Below are 23,757 nucleotides of genomic sequence, written 5' to 3'. Positions count from 1 at the left end.
CCGGAAAACCCACGGCCTTCACTCATCCCACTCGGGTCCGTGACTCAGCAGCAAGCGTATTTCTGAGCGGGCCAAGGGCCCAGGCAGCCCGCGTGGCCCCCACGGGAAGGCCTTCTCTGCCGGCCACCCACCCGCCAGAAACACCCGCGAACACCCAGCTCGCTGCTGAGACGCCGCGGAAACCCCTCCGCCCGCGGTGGGGCGGCGCTTCCTGCAACACCCCGACCGCCACCCACGGGCGCCGGGGAACCACCCGCGGGGCCGGCGACTTCTCGGAAGAGCCAGGGCGTCCTGGGGCCGGCCCGAGGGAGGGGGACCTCCAGGCCCGCGCCGAGTCCGTGGGCACCGACTCGGAAGGGGCATCGCAGCTCAGCTTGCAGGTCGTCCCCGCCCTGCCACGTGCCACCCCAAACCCACGCCGCTGGAACCGCCAGTCAGTTCCCTGGCGCCTGGTCCGCGCCGGGCGAGGGCCGTGGGGCCGTGAGGACCGTCCTGGCCGTGGCCGCAGGAGGCCCAGCTGCTCAGGCCTCCGCCCGGCCTCGTCCTGGAGACCGGGGGCGGCCGGGAGGTGGCGGAGCCGGCCCGCAGGAGAGGGGCGCTGCTCGCCCCCCCCCCGCCCCCCACGTCTTCCGGCGGAGCATCCGCTTCCGCCCGGCCTGCGCGGATGGATCCCGCGCGGCAATCCGCCGGTCTCACGGCGAGCGCGACCCTTCCGCCCAGAGACCCCCGCGCGAACAAGCGGGCTGGGTTCGATCGCCGCTTTCCCGGGAGAAATCGGGTGGCCGAGCCCGGGCCTCACGCTGCTGCGGGCGGTCCGGAGAAACCACCGGGGTCGCCCCGCCGACCGCGCCGCTGCGCAGGTCTGCGCGTGCCCAGAGCCACGAGATCGGAAAATGGCAAACTGCAAAGCCGCCCCCCTCGCCCTGCAGGCCCCCGGCGAAGCCGTCTCCGTGAAGGACAGGAAGCTCGTGAAGGGACAGGCGTCCCGCGCGTCCCCGAGGACGGTTGCTCACTGGCACGCGCACAGCTGGGGCCAGCAGAGCAGGGGCCGGAGCTGTGTGTCCGCGGGCCGCCTGCCCGCCCTGCGGGTTTGGGCCCTAACAGGGACCGGAACGACGCAGGGGACGCCCTCGTCTCCTGCCCAGGCGCCTTTCCCGCGCTCAGTGGGAGCGCGCCGGCCCCGGCTGCCACGACGCAGGACCATTTCCTGGAACGAGGAAGCCACGACAAAGAGTCTCGTCTTACCATCTCGGCTGCAGGGTTGCACGCGGCCGCCAGCATCCAGGAGCGCAGTGGGGAGGCGTGTTCTTGGGAAGGGGGCCGTCACAGCCCCCGCCCCCCGCCCCAGGGTCCAGACCCCCGCGGCGGCTGACCCCATCCACCGGCCCCCACTTCCTCCCACGGGCGAGCACGGTCCTGGGCCATCGGACGTTCGCACTTAACAGAAAGTCAGGCTACAACCTTTGAGAAGCAACGCGCAACAGGACCCAATTTTCACCAGTGCAGTCCTCTCCATAACCTCTGCTTGCTGTCCACCGTGTGTCCAGCCGGTGCCCGTCCCTCCTGCTGCACGTTGTAGGTTCGGGGCCCCAGCCTGTCACTACACGTGGAAGCCCCAAGACCTGCCAGGCGAGTGGCCTGAGGGACCGAGCCCTGGACGGACAGTGAGCGCGTCACTCAGCCCTTCTGCGACGTGAGGGGCAATCCCCGGGGCAGGGGCAGGGAGGGTGACCTGGGGACGCACACACCTCGTGCTTCGAAAGCAGCAGAATCCCCTTCTTACTCCTTTTCGATGCCGCGCCCTCCGAGGACCCGGGGACAGGTGGGCGCTGCTGGGCCTGGAGTGAAAAGTTCCAAAAGGAAACTGTCACCGCTCTCAGCCACTGGAGGTCACTACGGGGACACGTTCAGGAGGGATCAGCAGAGACAGGCCTTTGTAGAGTGTGACTCTGAAGTGCCAGTGTGGCCGCGTCCCAGTGTCCGGCGACCTGACCTTGGCCCCGGGGCTCAGGGCCCTGTCACGGGACAAGGCGTCTGCGGAAGCCTGGTGACTGGGGCTCAGGCGAGGGGACACCTGTGCTGACAGACCCACGGCCAACGGTGCCCAGAGGGGACAACGCTGGTGTGAGGGACAGCTGCCCTGGTGGCCGCTGTGACAGGGCACAAGGTCGAGAGGCTGGAAGGGACGGGGTCCCACATGGAGCCCAGCCCGCCCTTCACGCAGGAAAGACGGGGCAGACACCCCACCCGCCCCCTCGGGGGGCCAGCTCCCCGAAACCGGCTCTAAACTTCAGGAAGAGCTGAGGACAGAGTGTCGCTCCTGCTGACGCCTGTGGCAGGAGGGAGCTGGCGCCACGCAATGACACCGAACACCGAGTTGTCCCCTCACGGAGAACACACGCACCCTCGGGCAGAGGGCGGCCGGGGCGCGGACTCCGGGTCAGCTGGCTGCACCTGGCACCCGCCGCGTGAGCCCTGTGGGCGGTGCCCCGGGGCGTCTGTCCTCGCCCACGTGTCTGATGACTCACCGTCACCGTCTCTCCCCCTCGCCCGCGCCCCGGACGCAGCTCGTGCGGGGGTGAGGCTGCTGCATACACAGGGGGCAGTCGGGGGCCTGCGCCTCTGCGCCCACCCAGAGCCTGGGCGGTGAGCACACGGGGGCGCACGCCCCAGACCTGTGACTCCCTGCGGTGGCCCGTCCCTGGGCGCCTCGGAGGGAGACCCCGTTCAAGTTCCTCTCTCGGACCAGGGTGGGGAGAGAGCCGGGCCTCTTCCCGTTCCCTCACCTCCCCCGCCACCGCCCCACCCCCAGGGCCAGCAAGCATTAAACTCTTCAAGATCGGCATTTTCTTTGGGGGGGGGGGATCGGTCCGTCCCCTCCTCTGGGGTCAAATCCAAATGCAGGGGCTGCTGCACGGGCCTGTCTCCTGACGCGCCCACTGCAGGCTAAGGAAGGAGCCCCCGCCCAGCCTGGGGGCCGCGGGTCCTCAGACGTTCAGGGGGCCCCGCTGTCCCGTCGTTTCTCGGAGCGAGGGCCTCTCCGGGCTCCGCGGGGAACCGGGGAACCGGGGACCGGGGACTGCAACGCGCTCCCAGCGGGCCGGCGGGGAGCAGGCCGCCCAGACCCGGTGCGCGCGCGCCCCCTGCTGGCGCAGGGCGTGACCGCACGTGCGGGGAAACCCGGTTTCCAAAGGGGGCGAGGTGCAGCCTCGTGGAAACAGCGATTCGCCTCCAAACTGAACGGACCGGTCGCCCCGGCCCTTTACCCCCGGCCTTCGTCCCGGGGTGTTGACGCCTTTCCGGCGCCACGTGGATGCATCTGCCGTCCCGGAGCTGTGTCCTTAGGATGAGAAGCCGTGGGATGTGAGAACGCCATTGAGTGTGATGAGTGACACCCAGGGGGGCCACGCGGTCGCGCGTGGGCGGGGACCGCGGTCGGGGCTGCCGCGCGGGCAGGGTCTCGACCCGCAAACAGGGATGGAAGCGCGCTCAGCCCTGGGGGGTCGGCGTTCCTCTACGGACTTGCAGGTCGTATTCGATTTCTTTGCGCACAGAGCGGGAAAACTGTCACTTTCGCCAGCGTGGACTACTGCGTCGAATTCCGCTGTCCCAGCCTCAGCTCCCCGCGCGGAGACGCCGGTGGACGGGGCGGGCCCTGCCTCTCGGGCCCCTCTGCCTCTCCCGACACCCGTGGTCGCGGGGGTGGCGGTGGCCCTGTCGCTCTGCTCAGCCTTTGTTTTCCCGGGGCGCCCACCCCCGAATCCCTCCGCGGCCCCTTCTTGCCCCGCAGCGCGGGCGAGAGCCGTGGAACCGGACAGACGCGGGGGAGGGGACCCCGTCTCGCGGATGACTGTAGGCGGCAACCGGCTTGGGCTCTGTCTAACCTCGGCGAGCACGACTAAAAGGTGACCGTCAGCGAAGGACTCAGCGAGTGTCTTTACAACTAACTGAGCTACTGGGTCCTCCCTCTGCCGGGGACCCCGAGTTCCGCGGCCTCCGTAAGGGGACCTCGTGTGTCACAAGCAGGGGCTGAGGAGGGACTGAAGGAGGAAACCGAGTCCAGGACTGGCCTGAGGTCTGAGGGTTTCAGTGGGGACACTCTCTCGCTGCCCTTTGCTGGACCCCCAGGCCCGTCACTCTGGACGCAACCCCCACCCCCCACCCTGTCCTCCAGCTGGGACGGGGAGGCCGCGGGTCCCCTTTGCCCCGGGAGAGCCACACACCATCCTCCAGTGTCCCCGAGCTCAGCGACCCACGCCCCCGGATTATAAAACATAACACACCAAACCACTATTTTTTAAATGACTCACCAGGCCGGCCCTGCTGTGGCCAGAAAGTGACCACCAGCCCCAGAGCCGGTTTGCGCATTCCTGGACCCGGCCGCTTTACCAGGGGACGGGACAGGGACCGAAGCCGGGAGGGCCCGCTGTCTCCGTGGGGGCTGGCGCCCGGGGTGGCAGCGTGGTGACGTGAGCGGCCCCCCGACAGGCTCCGCACCCAACAGCGCAGGCTTCAGAGGGCGGGAGCGAGGGGAGTGGGGGCGTGCCCTCGGCCAGGCGTGGGGGCCACGGAACTGTGGTGACCAGGTAAGGCCAGGGCAGCAGGGGCCGGGCCAGGCCAGGTGACCCCGCCCAGCAGCCGAAGGTGAGAACAGCCCAAACGCTCGTCCACGGGGGGACAGACCACAGAATGCGGCGTGTGCGTGCTGCGGACTGCCACTCGGCCTTGAAAAGGGAGGGGGCCGGAAAGGCGTCCCCATGGGGACGGGCCTGGTGCTGGGTGAGGGCCTGGTGCTGGGTGAGGGCCCGGTGCCAGGTGAGGGCCTCCCGCTGAGTGAGGGCCCGGTGCTGGGTGTGCAGCCGGGCACCGCGCAGCGAACACTGTGGATCGGCTCTCGAGGAGCCGAGAGGAGTCGTGGAATGCGGAGCAAGGGGATGTGGCTCGGGGCCTCTGGGGCGGGGTGGCAGGGGGCTCGGGGACAGAGTGTCGGTTCGGGAAGACGAGGTGCTCGGGCGGTGACGTGGTGACAGCCGCGCTTGCTCGTGGGCGTCCTCGATGCCGCCGAGTGGCGCGCTTCACCGCGGTGAAGACGGCCGATTTGGTGTTGCTTCCTTTTTGCCACAACAAGAACAGTTTTACGGGCAACCCCCTGGTCCCCCACTGTGTGAAGGGTTTGTCACCGTGACAACCTGGGCCAGGGCTTCTGCCCCTCCGTCCGTGACACCTGGGTAAGGAGGCTGGACCCCAGGCAGGGGGAGTCTGAGGACGCGCCCCGAGAATCGACCGCGCTGGGGAACTCTCGGGCCCCCCAGACAGCTGCCCCCGGGGGCGGGCTGCGCAGCACTCCCGAGCCCATGGCTCCCTCAGCCAGGCCCCGCTTCCGCCACGCCGTTTCACGCGTGAGGACACGGCGGAGCCCAGCGCCCCGCGAGGCTCACCCACGCCGCACAGGTTTGGGCGCGGGCTGGAGTCTCCAGGGCCCCGCAGCGGGCGCGGGCTGTCCCTGCGAGGCCGCGTCAGAGAGACGGCTCCTTTGGTCCTCGGCCGCTGGCGTCCGCGTGCACCAGCTGAGCCCCTCTCTGGGAGGCCACCTGCTGAAGCTTTGGGGGTCACGGGGAACCGTTTCTCTTCCTCCAGAAGAGTACACTCGAGCCGGAGAGGTGAGGTGCTGTGGCAGCTGAGAGGACAGTTTGAGGCCCGCCCAGCCTGGAGGTGCTGCCCCGTTCGGGGGACAGAGGCGGCCGGCGGGGGGGGCGGGGGCGGGGGGGGGGACCGTCCCAGACGGGCAGCCGCGCCAGCCAGTGCCTGTGCGGGGCCGGGAGTCGGGGTGTGCCAAGAGGGGGACCGGCCCCACCTGCCAGGCGGCGCCAACGGCAAATCCGGGCGATGACACCACGGCCCGGTGGGCAGACGGTGCTCTGTGGCCTTATTTCAGTTTGTGTTACGTGTTCGCACACGGGAAATCGGCTGTTGGCACGTGCGGTTCTGTGAATTCTGACACCACCCTGGGGACACCCCCCAAACCTCCCTGTTGCTTCTATGTAGTCACGGCACAGCCCCCGCCCCCCTCCCTGACCCCATCCCCTTGGCCCCTAGCTGCCTCACTAGGGCTGACTCTTTTGGGGAACGCCCCCTAAGTGGGATGGGACAGGAAGCAATCTTTCTAGAACGCCTTCCCTTACTCGGCGCAGTGCCAGGGAGACGCCGCGGAGCAGTGCTCGGCTGCCGGGCGCACCACGCCGGTCCCCCGACCCGCTGGCGGACGGGGTGGGGGGTGGTCGGCAGATGTAACGATTAGGAAGGAGCTGCTGCTCCCAACGTTCAGGTACAGGTGTTTTGTGATGACGTTTTCATTTAAGACTTAAGTTAGTTTTTCTTTAAAAATTGGAGACCAAGGTAGTTATCGTAAAAACCGCTTCTCTGAATGCTGGATTTTCCCTTCGTTATTAACAGCAAGAAACAGGATCGCCACATTGCACAGTGAGCGTGTGACGAGGCTGTGAGAAACCTCCAGTTGCTCTATAGAGCGGCTGCCCTGGGTGGCGCGTGCCCCGGCAACGCCTGGGGGGTCCGGCTGCCCCCTGCCCCTGCTCTGGGCTCCGTGTGGTCCACGGCGGGGCCTCACGCCTGGGACTCTGTCTCCCCGGCCCACGAGGCCGATGCTGCCCTGTGCTCACTCCTCTCCTGTCCATCTTCCTCGATGACATGTGTACTCGGCTGTTTTACCCATTTTTTAGCTAGGTTTGTTTTTTTTTTTTTTTGCCAATGACTTCTGAGTTCTTTGCATATTTGGCTTTACATTCTTCGTCACAGATGCGATTTGTAAACACGTTATCTGACTCTGCAGCCCGTGGGTCCGTCCTCTCCCGCATCCTCTGCACAGCGGAGGTCAGGCTCGGTCAAGTCCAACCTACCGGTGTGTTTCAGGGGTCACGAGTTTGCTGCCAGGTTCTTAGACCTGACGCCTACCCCCAGGTCGTGGAAGGTCTTTCCTGTGGTTTCCCTCTAGAACTTACAGCTTCACGTTGTGGAGGGAGCTCTGGGGGCTACTCTGAGCTCATTTTTGCTGGCGGTGGGGCTCCGGGCTCAGGACCCCTGTTCCAAAGAGGGGCCTCTGATGGTTCCAGCACCGTCTGCTGCAGAGACCAGAACCTTCTGCCCCGCACTGATGTCACTGCTCTGCCCACGATCGATCAATCGATCGCTCGTGTGTGTGGGCGTTTCCGGGCCCTGCTGTGCCCCGGGGGTCTGTGCATCTGTGTGTCTGTCCCCGGCATCTGCTCGCTGGCGGCAGACACAGGAAGCCGCAAAACCAAGGGGTGGAATTCCCCTCGCTCTAGTCTTCTCTGTGGCCGTTGTCTGGCGGCTCGGACTGGTTTGCAGGTCCATGTGGCTCAGAACCGGCTTGTCTCCGCCCGGCGAAACCCCGCTGGCGTCTGGGCGGGAGGTGCCGTGCGTCTGCAGGCCGAGCGGGGGAGGCCCGGCGCCCCTCACCGGTCGGCCTTTCTGCCCCGGAGCACGGTGCATCTCTCCACGTCGCCTCCCACGCGCAGCTCCCGGTGTTCAGCGCAGAGGGTCCTTGTACCTGCAGTGGTGCGTTCAGGTTTCCTGAACTCCCTCGTTAATACACAGCAACCAGATGAACTAGATGTTCTTTAAGCACCAGGACATTTTAAAAAATATTTTATTTATTTGGTTTTGGAGAGGGAAAGGAGAAAGAGAGGGAGAGAAACATCAACGTGTAGTTGCTCTTGCACGCCCCCTACTGGGGACCTGGTCTGCAACACAGGCACGTGCCCTGACTGGGAATCGAACCAGCGACCCTTTAGTTCACAGGCCGGCGCTCAATCCACCGAGCCACCCCAGCCAGGGCAGCACCAGGACATTTGATGTGACGCCACAGCTTTGTCAAGTGACCGCCCAGTTATAACCACGTGGCTCCACTGAGCCATCTGGGCTGCTGCCAGCTTGTAGCCGAGAAAGCCCACCAAGGTGTAGCCCACCCTTGCATAGACAGTAAAAGCACCGGGTGATTCCGGGAGAGCCCCCTGTTCGCCGGCAGTCCGTGCTGGTGCCGAATGCTGGGTTCATGGCGGCCGAGCGGCGGGCGTGCCCAGGCCGGAGATGCTCACAAGGGCCGGTTCTGGGCAGAGGGACCGCGGGCCTGTTCCCCAGGCACTTGGGCCCCCAACTTCCAGGCTCCGAGAGCCAAATGCAACCCACCACCTTCCTGCGTTCCTCCAAAGATCTGAACTCCTTTCCCCTGAGAGGATCGGTGGCCAAGACGTTCAGTATAAAAACCACAGAAACAGGTCGTTTTTCCTTTAGCATTCAAATCGGGTGTGTATAATTCGGATGCAAAACAATATTATTATCTACGTAACAGGTCACAGGTCATTAACTGTCTCACAAGGTAAATAAGAATTAATGAGAGCTGCAGGAAACAACAGAACGTCCATTTCTTTAAAAACCCCGTGAGGAGTTTAGACTTTTCTTAGTTTAACCGTGGGGCGGGTGAATTAAAAGTAGACGATGCTTCTGTGACTCAAAACGCAGGACACAGCACGCCGAAAAATGGCTTCGGGGACCCGCCGCGGACTCAGAGGTGGGAAGGGCTCCCCGCTCGGTGACCCCCGCAGCGGGAGGTCCTGCCCCAGTCCCCGCAGGCGTGTCTTGTGGGGCAGCGGCGGCAGCGGCGGCGACCTGGCGCGGAGTGCAGTCCGGACTCGGAGCGGTCTGGGTGCATCGAGGGGTCAGGGGCCGCGTCCAGCCAGGACAGCCGCCGCGGCCTGTCCTGAGGTCACCACGCCCTGTCTTCCAGGACGCGCACCACGCGGCCAGAACCACCCACTACGGCTCCCTGCCCCCGAGGGCGCAGCACGGCCGGGCCCAGGATGAGAACCCCGTAGTCCACTTCTTCAAAAACATCGTGAGTGCTCTTCCCCGGGGAGGGGCGGCGGGGCCCGGCGCCAGGCCACCCGGTGTGAGTCTGCCCCAGGGGGCTGCGGGCTGGGCCCACGAGGGTGAGAATCTGCCCCTGGTGACTCGGCCTCGGCACCTGGTCCCCGGGCGGGGAGAACTCCTTTTGCACTAAACTGCTATGAGCGGTCAGTGTAACACTCAGCCCGGCCCAACTATGGGGGCAGTGACAACCAGAGGGCAGGGAAGGTGCTCTGAGCGGTGGGCCGGTGGGCGCCACACCCCCACCTCCGCCAGAGCCCTCGGGATGCGGGGCTCGGGGGAAGCCCGCGGACGCCGTGGCCCCCAAACCGCCCGTGCAACGACGCCCGTGCACCAGCTGCAGCGCGGAGCCCCTGCCGCGCAGGGCGGCCACAGGGACCCCAGGGGGCCCGTGGGGACTCGGAGACTCATGGGCACCTTCCCCAGACACCCAGAACCGCCCGAAAACATAGTCTTAGAGAGAAGAGCAGAACCGCAGCCTTCTCATTACGACCTTTCTGCGCGGCTGACACTTTGAAATGATACTTCCCACTCGGACGAGTGGGTTTTCCGAGCCACACACCGGAGTGTCAGGGGGCTCGTCACTTCCAGCCCCAAAGGCGCGGCTCGCAGGGCCTCCCTGCCTTCCCTGGCAGCAGGGCCTCGGGCCGGGTTCCACTCCCGGACACTTCGGAGGTTCCGGCCTGGAGTGGGGCCACGCCCAGCAGGGTCTGGCGCCGTCGGTCAGCAGACCCAAGCCACTCCGGGGTCCCAGGGAGAGGGCGGGGCCGCTCTGGAGGTGGGGCTGCCCCCCCTCACTGTCTCCCGTGTCTTCGCAGGTGACGCCCCGCACACCCCCGCCGTCGCAAGGGAAGGTAAGGCCTCTGCGCGTCTGGGTCAGTCACCCCTTTCCGGACAGCCCTCCCTGAAACCCCGGAACACACCGCACGGAGGGCCGGGCCTCCCGGCCCCGGCCGCGGTGTTGGCTGCGTGGCCCCAGATAGGCACGGCGGCTCGTGCAGGGGTCTCCGCCCAGAGCCGGGGGCGGGGCTGTGGGTTCCCGCGCGCTGTCCCTCTCCGGGTGCCCTCTGCCCCCTCCCGGGGACGGGCCCACAAGCCACCCCGCACGGGCTGCTTCCACTGCATTTCTTCTCCGTTGAAGCCCTTTCCTCCTGCGCAATCGCAACTGTGTCTCTCTTTCCTCACCAGGGGCGAGGACTGTCCCTCAGCAGATTCAGCTGGGTAGGTGGCACACCCGCGTCCCCGCGCGCCCCCTCCCCGGCCGCGCAGCCACTCACGGCTCTCTCCTGCTCCGGTTCAGCCGCCTAACTTCCAGCACCTTCCTCCCCCCCCCCCCCCGCCCACGTGTTCTCTCCAGGGGGACGGGGGCAGGGCTGGGTGGACCTGGCCACCCTGGTCACGTGCTCGCCCGCCACGGGCACCCCCGGGCCCAGCACCGCCCCCTCCACGGGCTCCTCCCCAGGGAGCCTCACGTTGCCCCACATTTGAGAAAAATGCAGATTCCCTCCCACAGCCGTGCGGGCCTGGGGTTGAGGGGCCATCGCCGAGACCGGCCCCACCCACGACAGGGACTTCTCACTGAGGGAGAGCGGGAGCGAGGGGACAGCGGGTGCCGAGTTCAGGGACTCAGTCTCCAGGGACCCCACTCGCCCCGCGGCTCCGGGCTCTGCGAGCACCGCAGTGAGAACTGCAGGTTCCACGGCCGACCCTCCGGGCGCCTCCTGGGACGCCCGGGCGCCGGGACTCCGAGGGCAGATTCTGATGGACACACGAAGGGGGCAGTCTGTCCGCTTTTCAGGCGCCAGGGAGTCTGGCGTCCGAGCCAACTCAAAAGGCCATGTGTTGTGACGCGGCTCACAGGCCTTCGTTATGGGTGAACAACAAGTGTGGGTCTGACTCAATGAAAAGTACAACTTTCAGAACAAGAGGGAAGACCCGCCACTCACCCGCAGCCAGGAGCGGTGTCCGTTGGGGAACGCAGCACCCTGGATCTCCAGCCCACTCCGCGGGCGCGAGAGGCCCGATGGCGAGGCACCCCGTGAACGAAGGGAGGGGAACCAGAGAGGAAGGCAGGCAGAAAAGGCAGCGGGAAGGGAGGCGGGCCCCGCAGAAAAACGGTGGAGAGGAGGTCCCACCGGGCCCGCCTGAGCCGCTGGGGCGCAGCCGCGCTGCGGGAGGAAGCGCGGCGCTGGCTGGAAGTCCGCTCGAGCGCGTGGAGCCCTGGCCGACCCCGTGGCTCTGCAGGAGCCCGGAGGCCTCCAGAGCGGACGCCCCGACAGCTGGCCGTGACTTTCACAGCGGGAGGCGGGCGCGAGGCCGAAGGATGGGACTCGGTCTCGACCCGGAAACCTTGTTTCCGGAGCCGCGCAGCCCCCCAGGAGCAGACCCCGGGCCTCGCGCCCGAGCGCCCGGAGGCGGGTGTCGGTGGCCGGGTCCACGCCCTTCTTCCGCCCGCCACTCCCGGGCCACCACGTCCCCGCCGCTAACCAGAGAGGCCTGTGCGTCCCTCCCTGCCGCCCGCCGTCCCCTCCCGCCCTACTAACGGGAGTCCAGCTCCTCTTTCTGCGAAGCAGCCGCCCCCGCCCCCGCCCCACCCCCACCCCCGCCCCCACGCCGCACTTCCGCCGCCTTCCCGCCGGCAGCTCTGCGGCCCCGTGTCCTTCCGCGCCGCGCCCGCCGTGCGTTCTGTGTCTGAAGAGTCCCAGCTGGTCGGAAGCTGAGAGCGGCCCGGCCCCGGCAAAGCGGAAAAGCCGAGCGCACTGATAATCCGAAGGCCAGTTCTTGAGTTTGGGTCTCAGGAGCTCCCGACTTGGGGACAGAAACGAGGCAGTGAGGCGGCCTGTCCGCGTGGGGCAGCGGGGTCCCTGCGTGCCGCCTGCGTCTGCGGTCCGTGCAGCGTCCCTAACTGTGGCCGCCCCCCCCCCCCCCGTGCGCCTGGTGGAGCTCGCGGGCGGAGGGCACTGCGGGCGGGGCGCCCGGGACCCCAGACCCAGCTGCGCTCTCCTCCCGCAGGGCACCGAGGGGCAGAAGCCCGGCTTCGGCTACGGCGGCCGAGCTTCCGACTACAAATCGGCTCACAAGGGCCTCAAGGGCCAGGATGTCCAGGGCACGCTTTCCAGAATCTTCAAACTGGTAACGTAGCTGCCCCGGGTCCCGGGACTCGCTGGGGCGGTTGGGGGGTGTCCAGCCTCTGCCCGGCTGCTCTCGGCGTCTGGGTGAGCACTGACCTGGGTCCAGGCCCCTCGGGGCCCTGAGAGCAGGAGGGGGCAGGAGGCCACCGCTGGGCCGGGGGCCTGAGGGTGGAGACGCCGCTGGACGGTCGGGTGGCTCCGCAGGCGGCAGCATCTTTGCCTCCCAGGGCGGGAGCAGGCCGCGGTGGCCTGGGACCATGGAGGGGGGATGGGCAGGGAGGCAGGGGGTGGTCGGCCGACCGGGAGAGACCCCGGAAACCACAGTAGGCATGACCTGTGTCCCATGCCCCATGTCCCGGCGGCCAGGACACCGCTGCCACACAGGCCGAACACACGCTCGCTAGCCGAGAGCCCTCGGCCTGCGTTCGGCTGAGCCTAGGTTCCCGGCTCCACGGAAGGGGCGCCGAGCACGGAGCGTGCCGTGGCCGTGCGAGGCGACGAGGACAATGTGGTCAGGAGGTGCCCGCGGGCCGCCGACAGTAACGGCCCCTCAGATACCCCGAAATCTCAGCGTGTCCCTCTGGTCAGCAAAGGCCGATTCCGACACAGAGTGGCAGACTCCAGTGTCCCCGTGGGGCCGAGGGTCGCTGTTCTGAGCCTCTGGTGTCCGAGGCGGTCACCGTTCTGGGTGGGCGTCCGGAGGAGGCCAGGCTGAGCAAGCGGCATCGCGACGGGAGGGGAGGGGAGGGGCTGGCCGACGCGGGCAGTGCTGCAGGCCCCGGCCTCAGCGGCAGGGGTGACCAGCAGGGGACAGAAGGAGGGGCTCCCTGCATGGTCCAGGCCCTGTGACCGTCCTCAGGGCCTGGGTGTCCACCCTGAGCCGGAGTCACCGGCTCCTAGGGAGAGTGCGCCACGGCGTGACCTGGACCCCAGCGCTGGAGGGCTAGCCGTGTGCCCCGCAGACGTCAGCGGCCACGGGGGCTGGAGTGCACGCTCCCTGGACAGACAACGAGGAAGGGACCCGTGGACCCTGCGGCCACCGTCAGGGACGGGGGACGGAGCTGGGGCTCCAGGGGCGCGAGTACCTCAGGGCTGGCCGCAGCCAGGAGGCGGCTCCGGAAGGCCCCTGGAGGGAGGCGCGGCGTCCTTGCAGGGGGCAGCTGGACCGTTCCCGAACTGCCGTACCACGAGAGGACTGCGTCCGAATCCCTGAGCTGGGGACGGATGTCCAGGACCGACAGCGGCTGGAGCCGCGCTCCCGCCGGCTCTCCCGACACCGTCCCACCCACTCACAACCCACACAGGGCGCCCACCTGCCCACCGGGGGCCTCAGGGCCGGGTCGGACGCCAGGGTCCCAACCACGTACAGGGGCCGGTGACCTGCGCCCCCGCCCACAGGACACACGTCATGAGGACAGGTGCCCGCAGGAGCCGGGGCCTCGGATACAGTGTGACCAGCATCATGGGGCTCTGCCTGGACACCGCCCTCGGCGCCCCGTCTGGGGGAGAACGCCCACGGAGGCTCCATGGTGGCCTCCTCGGGAGAAACACTAACGTTCCCGCAGATGCGGCGGGACCTGACCTCGTACCTCGGACAGACGTGCACTGGGGCCTGGCTCGCGGACACGGCCCCGGAGGCCGGCTCTGTGGCCGAGGCTGGCGTCCACGGGCTGGGACACGCGATTCTGGGTTCCCACGTGCAGCCTCCCGCCTCCCGTGGCTGTGGGCCATGGTCGTGCTGGGGGAGGGTGTGAGTAGCCCTGGGCTCCGGGGGCGCCACGACCAGTGACGGGCACTGGGTGGCTTCTCGCTAGACCTGTCTTCAGAGCAGCTGCCGGGGTCTCGGGGGCAACTGCACCTGCGTCACACCTGGAGGTTCTGCTGTAGGAGGCTCAGCCATACCTGCCCCTCCCACTGGGGGCGGGGCCCACACACCCTCTGAGCTCCAGGTGACACCCAAGCAGCTCACACCAGCCGTGACAGGAGGTCTCCGGTCCGTAGCCAGTGCTTCCTCACTGGCTGACGATGAAGACAGCAGGACTTCGCAGTTCATGGTGGATGACTGGGTCCCTAGCCCAGACGCTCCTTGGTTCGGCCACCTGCCCTTGAACTCACAGGAGTCCGGAGGGCGGCACATCGGGGCTGGGAACCTGCCCGGGCAGACGCTGCACACGAGTGTGCGCACGCAGCCCCCACGTCTGGGCCCCGGTGGCGCTGGGCGCGCAGGTGCCCTGGGGGAGCGGCACTGCTCCCGAGGCCAGTCCCCGCTGCCCCGGAAGGAAGAGCCTCAGACCCCTGCCGGAGCGGCGCGGGCCAAGCTCCTGACCGGCCGCAGGTCCGGGGAGTGCAGGCAGGACCCACTGCTGGAGGCAGAGAGGAGTGGGCAGGTGAACTCACGGACTCCAGGACGTGGCGTGATGGCGGGACTCAGGTGGCGGGAGTGCGCTCAGCATGGCTTCAGCCTCTGGCCCGGCCGGACGGCCCCTCTGTGGGCAGGGCCTGCAGGGCCCTGACCCTCCCTGGGCCCCCTCGCCATGTGCCGCGGGTCGGGGGTCTTTGGGGGAACCCGCTTCCTCTCTCCTTGTCCTGGGGCCCTCGTCACTCGGTCACACAGCTTGGCGACCCTTAATGACACCAAGGATGACAGGCGGGGGAGGGGCACGGCTGGCCTGGGGCTCCGTCGAGGGGTGGAGTCTCTTCCCGGACGGCTCCCACGAGCATGGTGACCGGCAACCGCACGGTGCTCAGGTGGCCGCAGGGTCAGGGCTGTGACCACGGACAGCCGCGGGGACCAGAAACGCCCGTTTGTCCCTCACACTGTCGTTCCCTGACAAGGGCCCACCGGTCCCTAAAATCCTCTCGTGAGGCGGCGGCTGAGAAATGATCTCGACTCTCCGTGGAGTGCAAGGGAAGCTCCAGTTGACCGAATGAGAACACACCTCCGTGAAGACGGCTTTCACTGGATTTCACCGCCTCAGAGCGCATCACCTGGCCTGTTGTGGTCCCGTGGCTGCAGGAGCGACACGGAGCAGTCACGACAGATTAGAAAGTTCCCCCCGAGACTGAGGGCACGGGGCAGGTGGGGGGCGGGTCGGGGGCTGAGGCTGCGGCGCGTTTTAAGTGCATTTACGACTCTGTGCTGGGCCGCACGTGGCCCCGGGGCCGCAGGCTGCACACCACTGCTCAGAGAGCCAGGGCACCCCGGCCTGTCTGAGCACCAGCCCCCACATCGCAGGGGGACACGCCCCCCGCCTGTGGGCGGGGCTCTCGCGCTCCTGGAGAACCGCTGGGACGGGAGCAGCTCCCAGCCGGCAGGCAGTGGCCGTGGCGCAGTAGCGGAAGCCAAAAGCAACAGGCCCCCAGTTTTAATCCGCACAGGAGCCCCGGGGAGGGACTCGCTGTCTCGGGAGCCGCCCCGCAGGGCATGCCGGGAGCGCAGGCGGTCCCGCGTGCTCGGGGCAGGTCACACTCCCGGGAGCCCTTGGTTTCCTCTGTGGACATTCGGGAAAAGGCGAGGCTCTTGCAGACTTTTCCCCAAGGGCAGCTCTGAGGGTGCCCCAGAGTCCGGCGAGGCTGCCTGGGTTCACCGCGCTCCGCGCTCTGGGGAGCAGCGCCGTTCACGCCCGGCTTGCTCTCTGGGGCTTCCCGGGTGGAGGACGTCTTGGAGGGAGCAGTTCCCCTTCCGTGGCCAAAGGGGCGGGGGGGCCGAGGAGGAAGAGACTGAAACTGGAATGCCAAACAAGCGCGTCTCTCCCGTGTGCGTCTGAGCGACGGACTGTGCTGTCTTCTCGGGCCGGCGGCGCCCACCCCCGCGCCACCGCCACAGGCGGGGCCGCGCACAGCGGTCCGCGTCTCGGTGGCCGACTTTTCTTCCTATTTTAAAACTGTGTGTGTCGAGAAAACATGTCCCTTCCTGGTTTTGAGACCCAGACCGTAGAGGTCTGTCGGCGGCTCTGTCCGGCGAGGCCGATGAGGGCAGCCACGCGGGGAAAAGTCACGCGTGACCGTGTGCGGTTCAGCGGCTTGTGGGTCCTCCGCTCCCCGTCCCCGCGGAGGCGAGGGGGTCCCAGTCACTGTTTGCAGACAGCGTCCCTCAGGCCCCTGGGATTTCTAGCTAGAAGCAGGAAGGCAGTGCTCACCCAGCGCGGAAGGATGCCCACGCTGGCCCGGGAGACCCGGTGTGGCCCGGGCACTGAGTCCCCGCGGCTCCTCCTGTGGCCCTCGAAGAGGCGGCACTCGGTGAGGACAGGAGTGGGGAACGGGGTGACCAGTCGCTTCTGCGCGGCATCCTTTCCAGCCACAGACCCCCCCAGGACAGGGAGCCCCTGTGGTCTGTGGCCAGTTCCCCGGGATAGGGGAGCCCGGCGTGGACGCGGTGGGTGGTCCAGGCCCCGCCCCTAACGCTGTGTTTCTCTTCCCAGGGGGGGAGAGACAGTCGCTCCGGGTCGCCCATGGCTAGACGCTGAAGCCTGGCTCCTGCTCCCGCACCCTGCCCTCGGCTTCCTAACACTGCGCCCCGAGATGCTAACCCGGCCCCCGCCCAGCCCCGCCTTCCAGAAACGACCTCCGGCCCCCTGCCTTGGACGCATGCGCACAGCGGGGCCCGGCGCACCGGAGGGTCAGGCCCGCCGCACCCCGCCGGCGCGCTCCGGCCCGCAGCTCCACGGGGGAGCGCACGCACGGAACACGCCGGCACTCCGTGCTTCGCATCTGAAGACAGCGTCTCGGAGCTTCACTCCACGGCGGCGGGCCGGGCGCCCCGGAGACCCGGCGCCCAGGGGCGGGCCGCCGCCCGCTGACCCTCCACCCTTGGCCTTGCTGCACAGGCTGACCTTTCCCCGGCTTCCGGCACTGCCGTGCGATGCTGCTGTGGACACAGGACACGCGTGGGTGGTGGGGCTGGTGCCCGCGCTCCCTTCGGTTTCCTTCCCTGCCCCGTCTCACCCCCGAAGGCCCCTTCCCTTTGCTAACAGGACGAGGCAGCGAGTGGCCTCACCCCGCGGGAGCTTCTGTATGTGCAACGCAGGTGGGCAGCTTGGAGGAGAGCAGGGGGTGGCGCCGAGGGCCCGGCGGGCCGCCCCCCCGCCGGGCGGCTGGCCTCGCGCGCGACGGAGAGCGGACGGCGGCAGGGGGGCTGGGCCGTGGCCTGGAGCAGGGAGCAGGCGAGGACACAGCGGGGACCAGAGCGGCCCCTAGGAACCGTCACCGGAGCCCGGCCGAGAGCTCGGGGAGACCTGCACAGAGAGAGTGGACTGGAGGAGATTTCGGGGTGCCACGCAGAGCCGCCCCGGTCACTGGGAAGCGGACCGTGACCGGGGGCACGTGCAGCACGGCAGTGCGCGCTGCAAACACTAACCGCCCTCCCGGGGGGGTCGCCCTCCTCGGCTTTCCTCCTGGGGTGGGCCGGCCAGGCTTCCGTAGGGCTGCCCGCCCCTCTCCCCCATCCCGATCCCGCCCCCGACTCTGTCCTGATGCTGATCCTGCCCCCGCCCCCGGCCCGGGCCCCCCCAGCCCGAGGCTGGAGACGCCGACCCCGAAGGGCCCTCTAACGAGCCGACCCCCGGCCCTCCCTAACACACTGACTGCGTTTTGAGTTGTAGCGCCTCTCCTCAGCCCCCGCCCGCCCCCCCCAGAGTGAGCAGGGGGCGTGGCCCCCGTAGGCCCCCTAACCCCGTCTAACCCCGACTGTCGAGTGTGGGTTTGTGTAACGTCCACTAACACACAGCCTCGGTGACGAGTGGGCGCCCAGACAGAACCGCCTTTGGGGCGCCACCCCCCCCTCACTCCCCCAGCGTGGCCCGCGTCTGAGCTGCTGCCGGCGGGGGGGCCACGCAGACGACACCCCAACAGCAGCCACGGCTGCCACGGGACGTGCATGCCGTTCTCGGACAGTGACGTGAATAAACTTTTAATGGTGCTCCCGCCGTGTCTTCCTGTCATTCCGGGCCGCGACCCTCGCGTCTGAGCCCCCGTGGGTGCTGGCCGCGCGGTCCCCACACGGCCCGAGGGCGCCCGCGGGCAGGTGCGTGGCCGTTGCCCGGGTGACGCGATGACGAGCGGTGGAGTCGGGTCCCCGTTAGGGCGCCCGCCCAGACCCCCCAGGGAGGGAGGGAGGGAGGGAGGTCGCAAGCCGCCTCTGACCACCCCCAACCCCACGCATGCGGCGCGGTGGGGCCCGCCCACCCGCCCGCGGGAGCCTCGGACACACGGGTCCGCCCTTCCCTCGCAGACACGCTGACGCCGGACTGTGTCCGCGTGTGTGGACAGCTGACTGTGGTTGCGGGGCCTCGCTCCTGGGAAGATCAGCCCAACAGGCTTTTTGTTTTACTTTTGACAAAACCGCGGGCTCCCTCCAGGCCCGGCAGCGGCGGAGGGATTCCGCAGGGGCCGGCCCCAGTCCGGGGCGAGGCCGGGACCCGCCCGTGCACCGGAGCCCCCGCCCTGCGTGGCCGGGCTCGGCAGCCGCGGCCCCGCCCGTGGGCACAGGGGCCCCAAGCCCATGGCGGCCCCCCCTTCACTTCGCCGCCCCGGCCCTCGGGGCGCAGGGGCTGGGAAACCGTGGGAAGATAATCACGGTTTTCAAGTGGCCGGTGCAGGGCTCGCTGGCCCGGGTCCCAAGTCCCCCTGCGTCTCGGGTGTGCACAGGGTGGGTGTGCCGCCGAGCATTCTGGAACCTTCCTCGGGAGAGGCGTGTTAAACCCTTGCGGCCACCCACCGCAGAGGGAACAGTGACCGTAATCTGATCACTTGAGAAGTCCCCTCCGCCACCCCCACCCCGTATTCACACGCCACCAGAGCGGCTCCCCAGCCCCCAAGCCAACAGGCGACAAGGGGGGGGCGGCCCCCCAGCATCCCCTCTGAGGAGGTCCCGCAGTCCGGCCGCGCAGCCCTTCGCCCGAGGGGTGCAGAGCCCCCCGCCGCTCCAGAAACGGAGAACTGAGACCGGAGACCTGCTCCGCTCACTCTCCACGGGACCGCGGCCCACAACGGCCCGCGGCTCCAGGCTGAGAACCTGCCTCTGAAAGGGGCCAGACACCACGGTGTGGCCTCGCCCCAGGGGGCATCACTGGGGGTTGGGTTTCTGGCGTCCCCTGGACGGGCAGACCGGCACAGCGACTGCGTTCCTCCCGCCTCACGTCCTGTCGCCCCCGAACCCCTCACAAACGAGCAGGCGGGACGTGACCTCGCGGACAGGAGGTGAGACGGCCTGGCAGAGGTCACCCCCACGCACCGGGACACGGTGCTGATTTAGCGCCACCGTGCGCCGGTCCAGGCTGCAAAGTCACCTCGAGAACGTCCCCCTCGAACCCGCTGGGACTCCCCCAAAGCCCAAGTAACTCAATGCACAGCAGCTTCAAAATCCTACAAAAACTGTTTTTATTGTTCTGAAAGCCAGCACAGTGGCCTTGGCATTAAGTATCCATTTCCAATACAAAAGAGGATCGAATAAATATTATCCAACGTATAAACAGACCATGAAGCAATGCCGGAGACAACAAGGAATGCTTCTGTGAATTAAAAAAATTGTAACTTTTCCTCAGTGGTGAGTGGAGAAGGAACCACTGTGGTTTCGGAACCGCTCAGACCGCCCGTCTTGCCCGGACACAGAGGCCTCCCTGGAGGACAAGTGTCGCCGGAGACCTGACGGACCAGCACGGTCTTCCGAGGTCACTGCCCCCGCCCCCGCCCCGGCCACTCGGTGTCCACTTTTCGGCACTGAGGGAGCCTGCCAGCCCCCCGCACACCGCCCGCCCCAGCGCCCGGGGCGGGGGGAGGGCTGGGCGTGAGGGGGTGCTCGGGCTCACTGGTGCACGCGTGTGGCTGAGCGAGGGGGCGTGTGCAGGTCGCTGACAACCACACGGGACACCGGGTGCAGGACCTCCCAAGGCAGAGACGTGTCTTCGCCAGGGGGCTGCCCCTACCCGCAGGCTGCCCGCCCCCCCCGCCCCCGTGTAAACCGCCAGGGAGATGCGAGTCGATGGTGAAACGCCACCCCCTGCTGGAAGCAGGTGCCAGCGCTCAGGCCCCGGCGGCCAGGCAGGCGCGGCTGGAATTCTCCTCTACCGACTCCAAAAACACCCGTGTCACGTGAACACGGACGAAGGGGCCGAGAGAGAAGAGATCCAGATGCACAAGTATCAGCTGTGTAGTGTCAGCGCTGCCTCACCTGGCGCAACAGAGTTTCGAGAGGAAATGAGCTGGCAGTGGTGGGCCCTTGGAGTAACGCTTCTGGGGGGGCGGGGGGGGGGAGAGGGGCACTGACTTTAAAGTCACCTTCTGGGGGAAAATACGCGAAGAGCAGGCGTGAGATCGCTCCAAAAATCTAGCCGGAAAACAGCACCGGAGGTCTTACACATTTTCTTAAGAAGGCGTCACGGACATCCGAGCGATCGTTCTTCCGCTGAAACGCGTGTCACCTTCACGGGAGGCGGTCTCCTCCCGCGGAGGGAAGCCCGCGTGAGCGCCGACACCCCCTGGGCCTGGGCCGTGCAGAGCCCTGTGCGGGCGCTGACACGCGCATCTCTCGCACGCGCACGCCGGGCAGGAGTGCGGAAGCCAGGAAGCCCCGGCTGAGAGGGTGAAGCGCGAGAACCCGTTTCCTTCCAGATGCCCATGGGCGGAGGGGCACCGGATGCTGCCCCGAGGGACGGTCCCCGAGTCAGAGGCTGGCGCTGGGTGGCGCTAACGTTTCTCCATGCAAAGGACCCTGGGACTCCCCTGTAGGGGCAGGTCCCCACACGCCCTCGGGGACACAGGGGTTGGAGACACAGAGCAGCAGCACCCCGGCCCCCCCCCAGTCCCCGAGGGCCGCAGACTCGCCCCCCACTCGTGTCTGAGCACCGGCACAGGCAGGTGGGGCGGAAGGCAGCCGCCAGTGGGCCCGGGAGCTCCTACTCCTGCGGAGACAGTTCCGCCTCACCCCTGCCGTCCCGTGGGGACACTTGCCTGCCATCGTCGACTGGACGGGGCGCCAGGCCCACGGGCCTCCTCCAGGGGCCTCGGTGTCGCCGAGTTTGCCAGGGGGCGGGGGCGGGGGGGGTGGCTTTCCTTCTCTGGACTTCACAGAGGGGAAGAAAAATGTTCCAATGCGTGTGTGTTAAAAACTATCTGAACTTGGAGCGAGTTCTCGCGCCCACCTTTCTTACATTAAACTTTTAAAAGAAAAAATCTCGCCTCCTAACTTGATGTTTTATTTGCTGTAGTTCCTAGACAGATGTGCTATCGTGAGACAGCTCTAAAAACGCAGCTGCCCGCCCGCGCAGTCCTGGTGGCGGAGACGGCCGGAGCCCCCCCCGCCCGAGGACACGGGCGGCGGCCGAAGCGGAGCGGGCGGCCACACGCCCCCCGGGGCCGCCAGGCGCTGTCTTCGCCGGCCCTTGTGTTGTCCAGGGACGCCCTGCAAGGAGGCGGCTTTTGGGATCGGGAAGCAGATCCAACTTACGCGGCAGTGCCTTGTGTCTGCCCGCTGATACATCGACAACACTCGCAAAGTGGATTAGCCATAGACTTTTTTCTCTTCTCATTTACCAAAATAAAGGTAGGCTTTAGATTCACCGGGTAAGGCCCTTCACCGGGCAGTTGGCTGGCACAGCGCAGCGGGCTGTGTTTTCTGTACAGTTCAGAATTAAACAAACCCCTTTCAGAGACTGTCCTGAGATGACATTTAATGCTAAAAACAAAATAAATAAACTAGCAAGAACAAAATTTCTTTTAAAATTCCAATAGTTGCAACTTTGGGGATATTTGTTCACCAAAATTAATCAACATTTCTAAAATACTTTAATACAAAATTATAAAAGAAAGTGCATTAAAAGCAGAACCTTTAAAACTCTGGCAAAATTACAATGATTCGGAATACGCTGACCAGAGCCAGGTCACACACACCAACATTTGAGAAAAGCCTCAGGGTATACAGTAAGTCCAGTATCACAAGAATAAGTCAAATAAGGCTTTTTTTCCCTTAAAAAAATATACAGTACACAAAGCAGTTTGAAAAAAGAAGTAATATTATTTAACAGTTTTCTGACTTAAATATTTCCACGTAACAAAACTTTTTACATCACCGTCGATGTCACCTATATACAGATCCCGAAGCGAACGGGGACACCCAGGAGACGCCCTTCCAGACAAGTGGGAGTGGGCGGGCTCGCTCGCGGGGGCCTGAGACGCGGGCCCCTCCACGCACCGAGTCCATGCGACGACGTTTACAGTGGAAGTGCTCTCCGCGGGGAGCAGGGAGCGCGGAGCGCGAGGCAGAGAGCAAGGAAAGGCAACCACTCCTTGGAACACGCATGGCCCCGGCGCCCCGCCCCGCCCCGCCCCGCCCCGCGGGGAGGCCCCCACCGCCGCCGGGGACACAGTGCTGGTGGGAAGTGCTCGCGGGGAGGCGCGGAGCGGGCGCTCTCTCCGGGGTGGGGGGGGGGGGGGCGCGAGTGCTTCTATTTACAAAATATACCGTTCGGCCACACAGAGGCCCTGTATCTGCGTATGTACATGTGCACTTATATGTAGAACATATAAATAACTCCGCAGGGGCGCGCACCAAGGACTGCCCGTCTTTGGAATGCTGGAGGGAGGGCACACCCCTGCCTGCACGGGTGGGTCTGGTGGGGACGGGCTGGGTGTGGCACCATTGATGAGACTCGAGGGTTCCCTGAAATGGACGCGCACCTGCCGACGCCCGGGCAGCAGCCACGGCCTCTCCCAGTCCGAGTCTGTCCACGGCGGGCAGGCCCCCGCCGCCGCGACCAGGGCCAGGCGTCTCCGTCGCTTCCCGCCTGCGGCCTATGGCTTGTGCTTTCTGCCGCGTCTGGCCCGTGGACCTGCAGTTGGCCGGCGAGGTGTCCCCGTCGCGAGCGAGTGTAGGGCTGCCTGTGCCCCCCGTGCGGACGCCCAGGGGCTGCCTTCGGGTAACCAGTGATCAGGCGTGGGGACGGAGAGAGAACTGGTCCAGCCGTCTCTCGAGGTGTCATCTCCACGGACTCACCGCAGACTAAAGAGTCCGCTTCCACTCGCTCCACAACACACGGAGCGGAGCACGGGAGCCCTCCCTGGGCCCTGACGTGTTTCCGAGCCGCGGCGCCAACCTGGCGTGTGCTCCGTGAGCGACGCTTCTTAGAACAGAAAGCACGAGGGGAGTCGGGCCTCTCCCGTGGCCACGCCACAGCCTTTGCTAACGCAAAGAAATCGCCCTACGACGCCGGCAGGCCCCGTCAGCTCGTGGGGACAGGCACGCCGGCTGCAGGGCGGGCGTGAGGCCGCCCACTGTAGTACCTGAGTTCAGTGATTTGCGGGCGAGTGAGGATGCTCCCCCACTTTCCCATCTCTGAAAGACAATGATTCTTCGGATAACTCGAGAGCTAAAAACTACTGTGATGGCATGTTTAACACTCGAAGCTCCAAAACAGACATTCCAAGGGCTCCGTTCTGCACCACGTGGGCCTCCGGAGACGTCCGAGGGAGACGCGGGCTGCGTCAGAAGACGTTGGCCAGCGCCTGCCACTCGCCCGCGCTCTCGGGCACCACCTCCTCCAGGTGCAGGGTCTGGCCCAGCTCCTCCACGCCCTGCTCCTGGGCACCGGCGGGCTCTTGCAAGCCTCCTGCAGGTGGACACAGAGCACAACGGGGCCCACGTTAAACGAGGAGGCCCCAGCAGAGGCAGGGA

General features: G+C 66.8%; 2 protein-coding genes across 2 annotated transcripts in view; one reads left to right on the top strand and one right to left on the bottom strand.

Moving 5' to 3' along the window:
- LOC123825955 (myelin basic protein) overlaps positions 1-18,009 on the top strand; it is a 62,312-nt gene extending 44,303 nt beyond the window's left edge. Inside the window, 5 exon segments of the mRNA XM_045849604.1 lie at positions 8,822-8,929; positions 9,780-9,815; positions 10,150-10,182; positions 11,974-12,093; positions 16,514-18,009. Of these exon segments, the coding sequence (XP_045705560.1) occupies positions 8,822-8,929; positions 9,780-9,815; positions 10,150-10,182; positions 11,974-12,093; positions 16,514-16,558 (342 nt within the window). The 3' untranslated portion in view covers positions 16,559-18,009.
- A 2,415-nt stretch (positions 18,010-20,424) lies between these two features.
- The window catches only part of ZNF236 (zinc finger protein 236), a 65,467-nt gene continuing 62,134 nt past the window's right edge, over positions 20,425-23,757 (bottom strand). Inside the window, exon 32 of the mRNA XM_045849677.1 lies at positions 20,425-23,692. Within this exon, the coding sequence (XP_045705633.1) occupies positions 23,568-23,692 (125 nt within the window). The 3' untranslated portion in view covers positions 20,425-23,567. The remainder of the gene's footprint in view (positions 23,693-23,757) is intronic.

This window comes from Phyllostomus hastatus, unplaced genomic scaffold, assembly GCF_019186645.2.
Source record: "Phyllostomus hastatus isolate PE091 unplaced genomic scaffold, TTU_PhHast_1.1 phas_contig_80, whole genome shotgun sequence".
NCBI classification, from domain to species: domain Eukaryota; kingdom Metazoa; phylum Chordata; class Mammalia; order Chiroptera; family Phyllostomidae; genus Phyllostomus; species Phyllostomus hastatus.
Note: the sequence above shows the minus strand (reverse complement) of the source record. Positions and strands in the feature narration are given on the sequence as shown.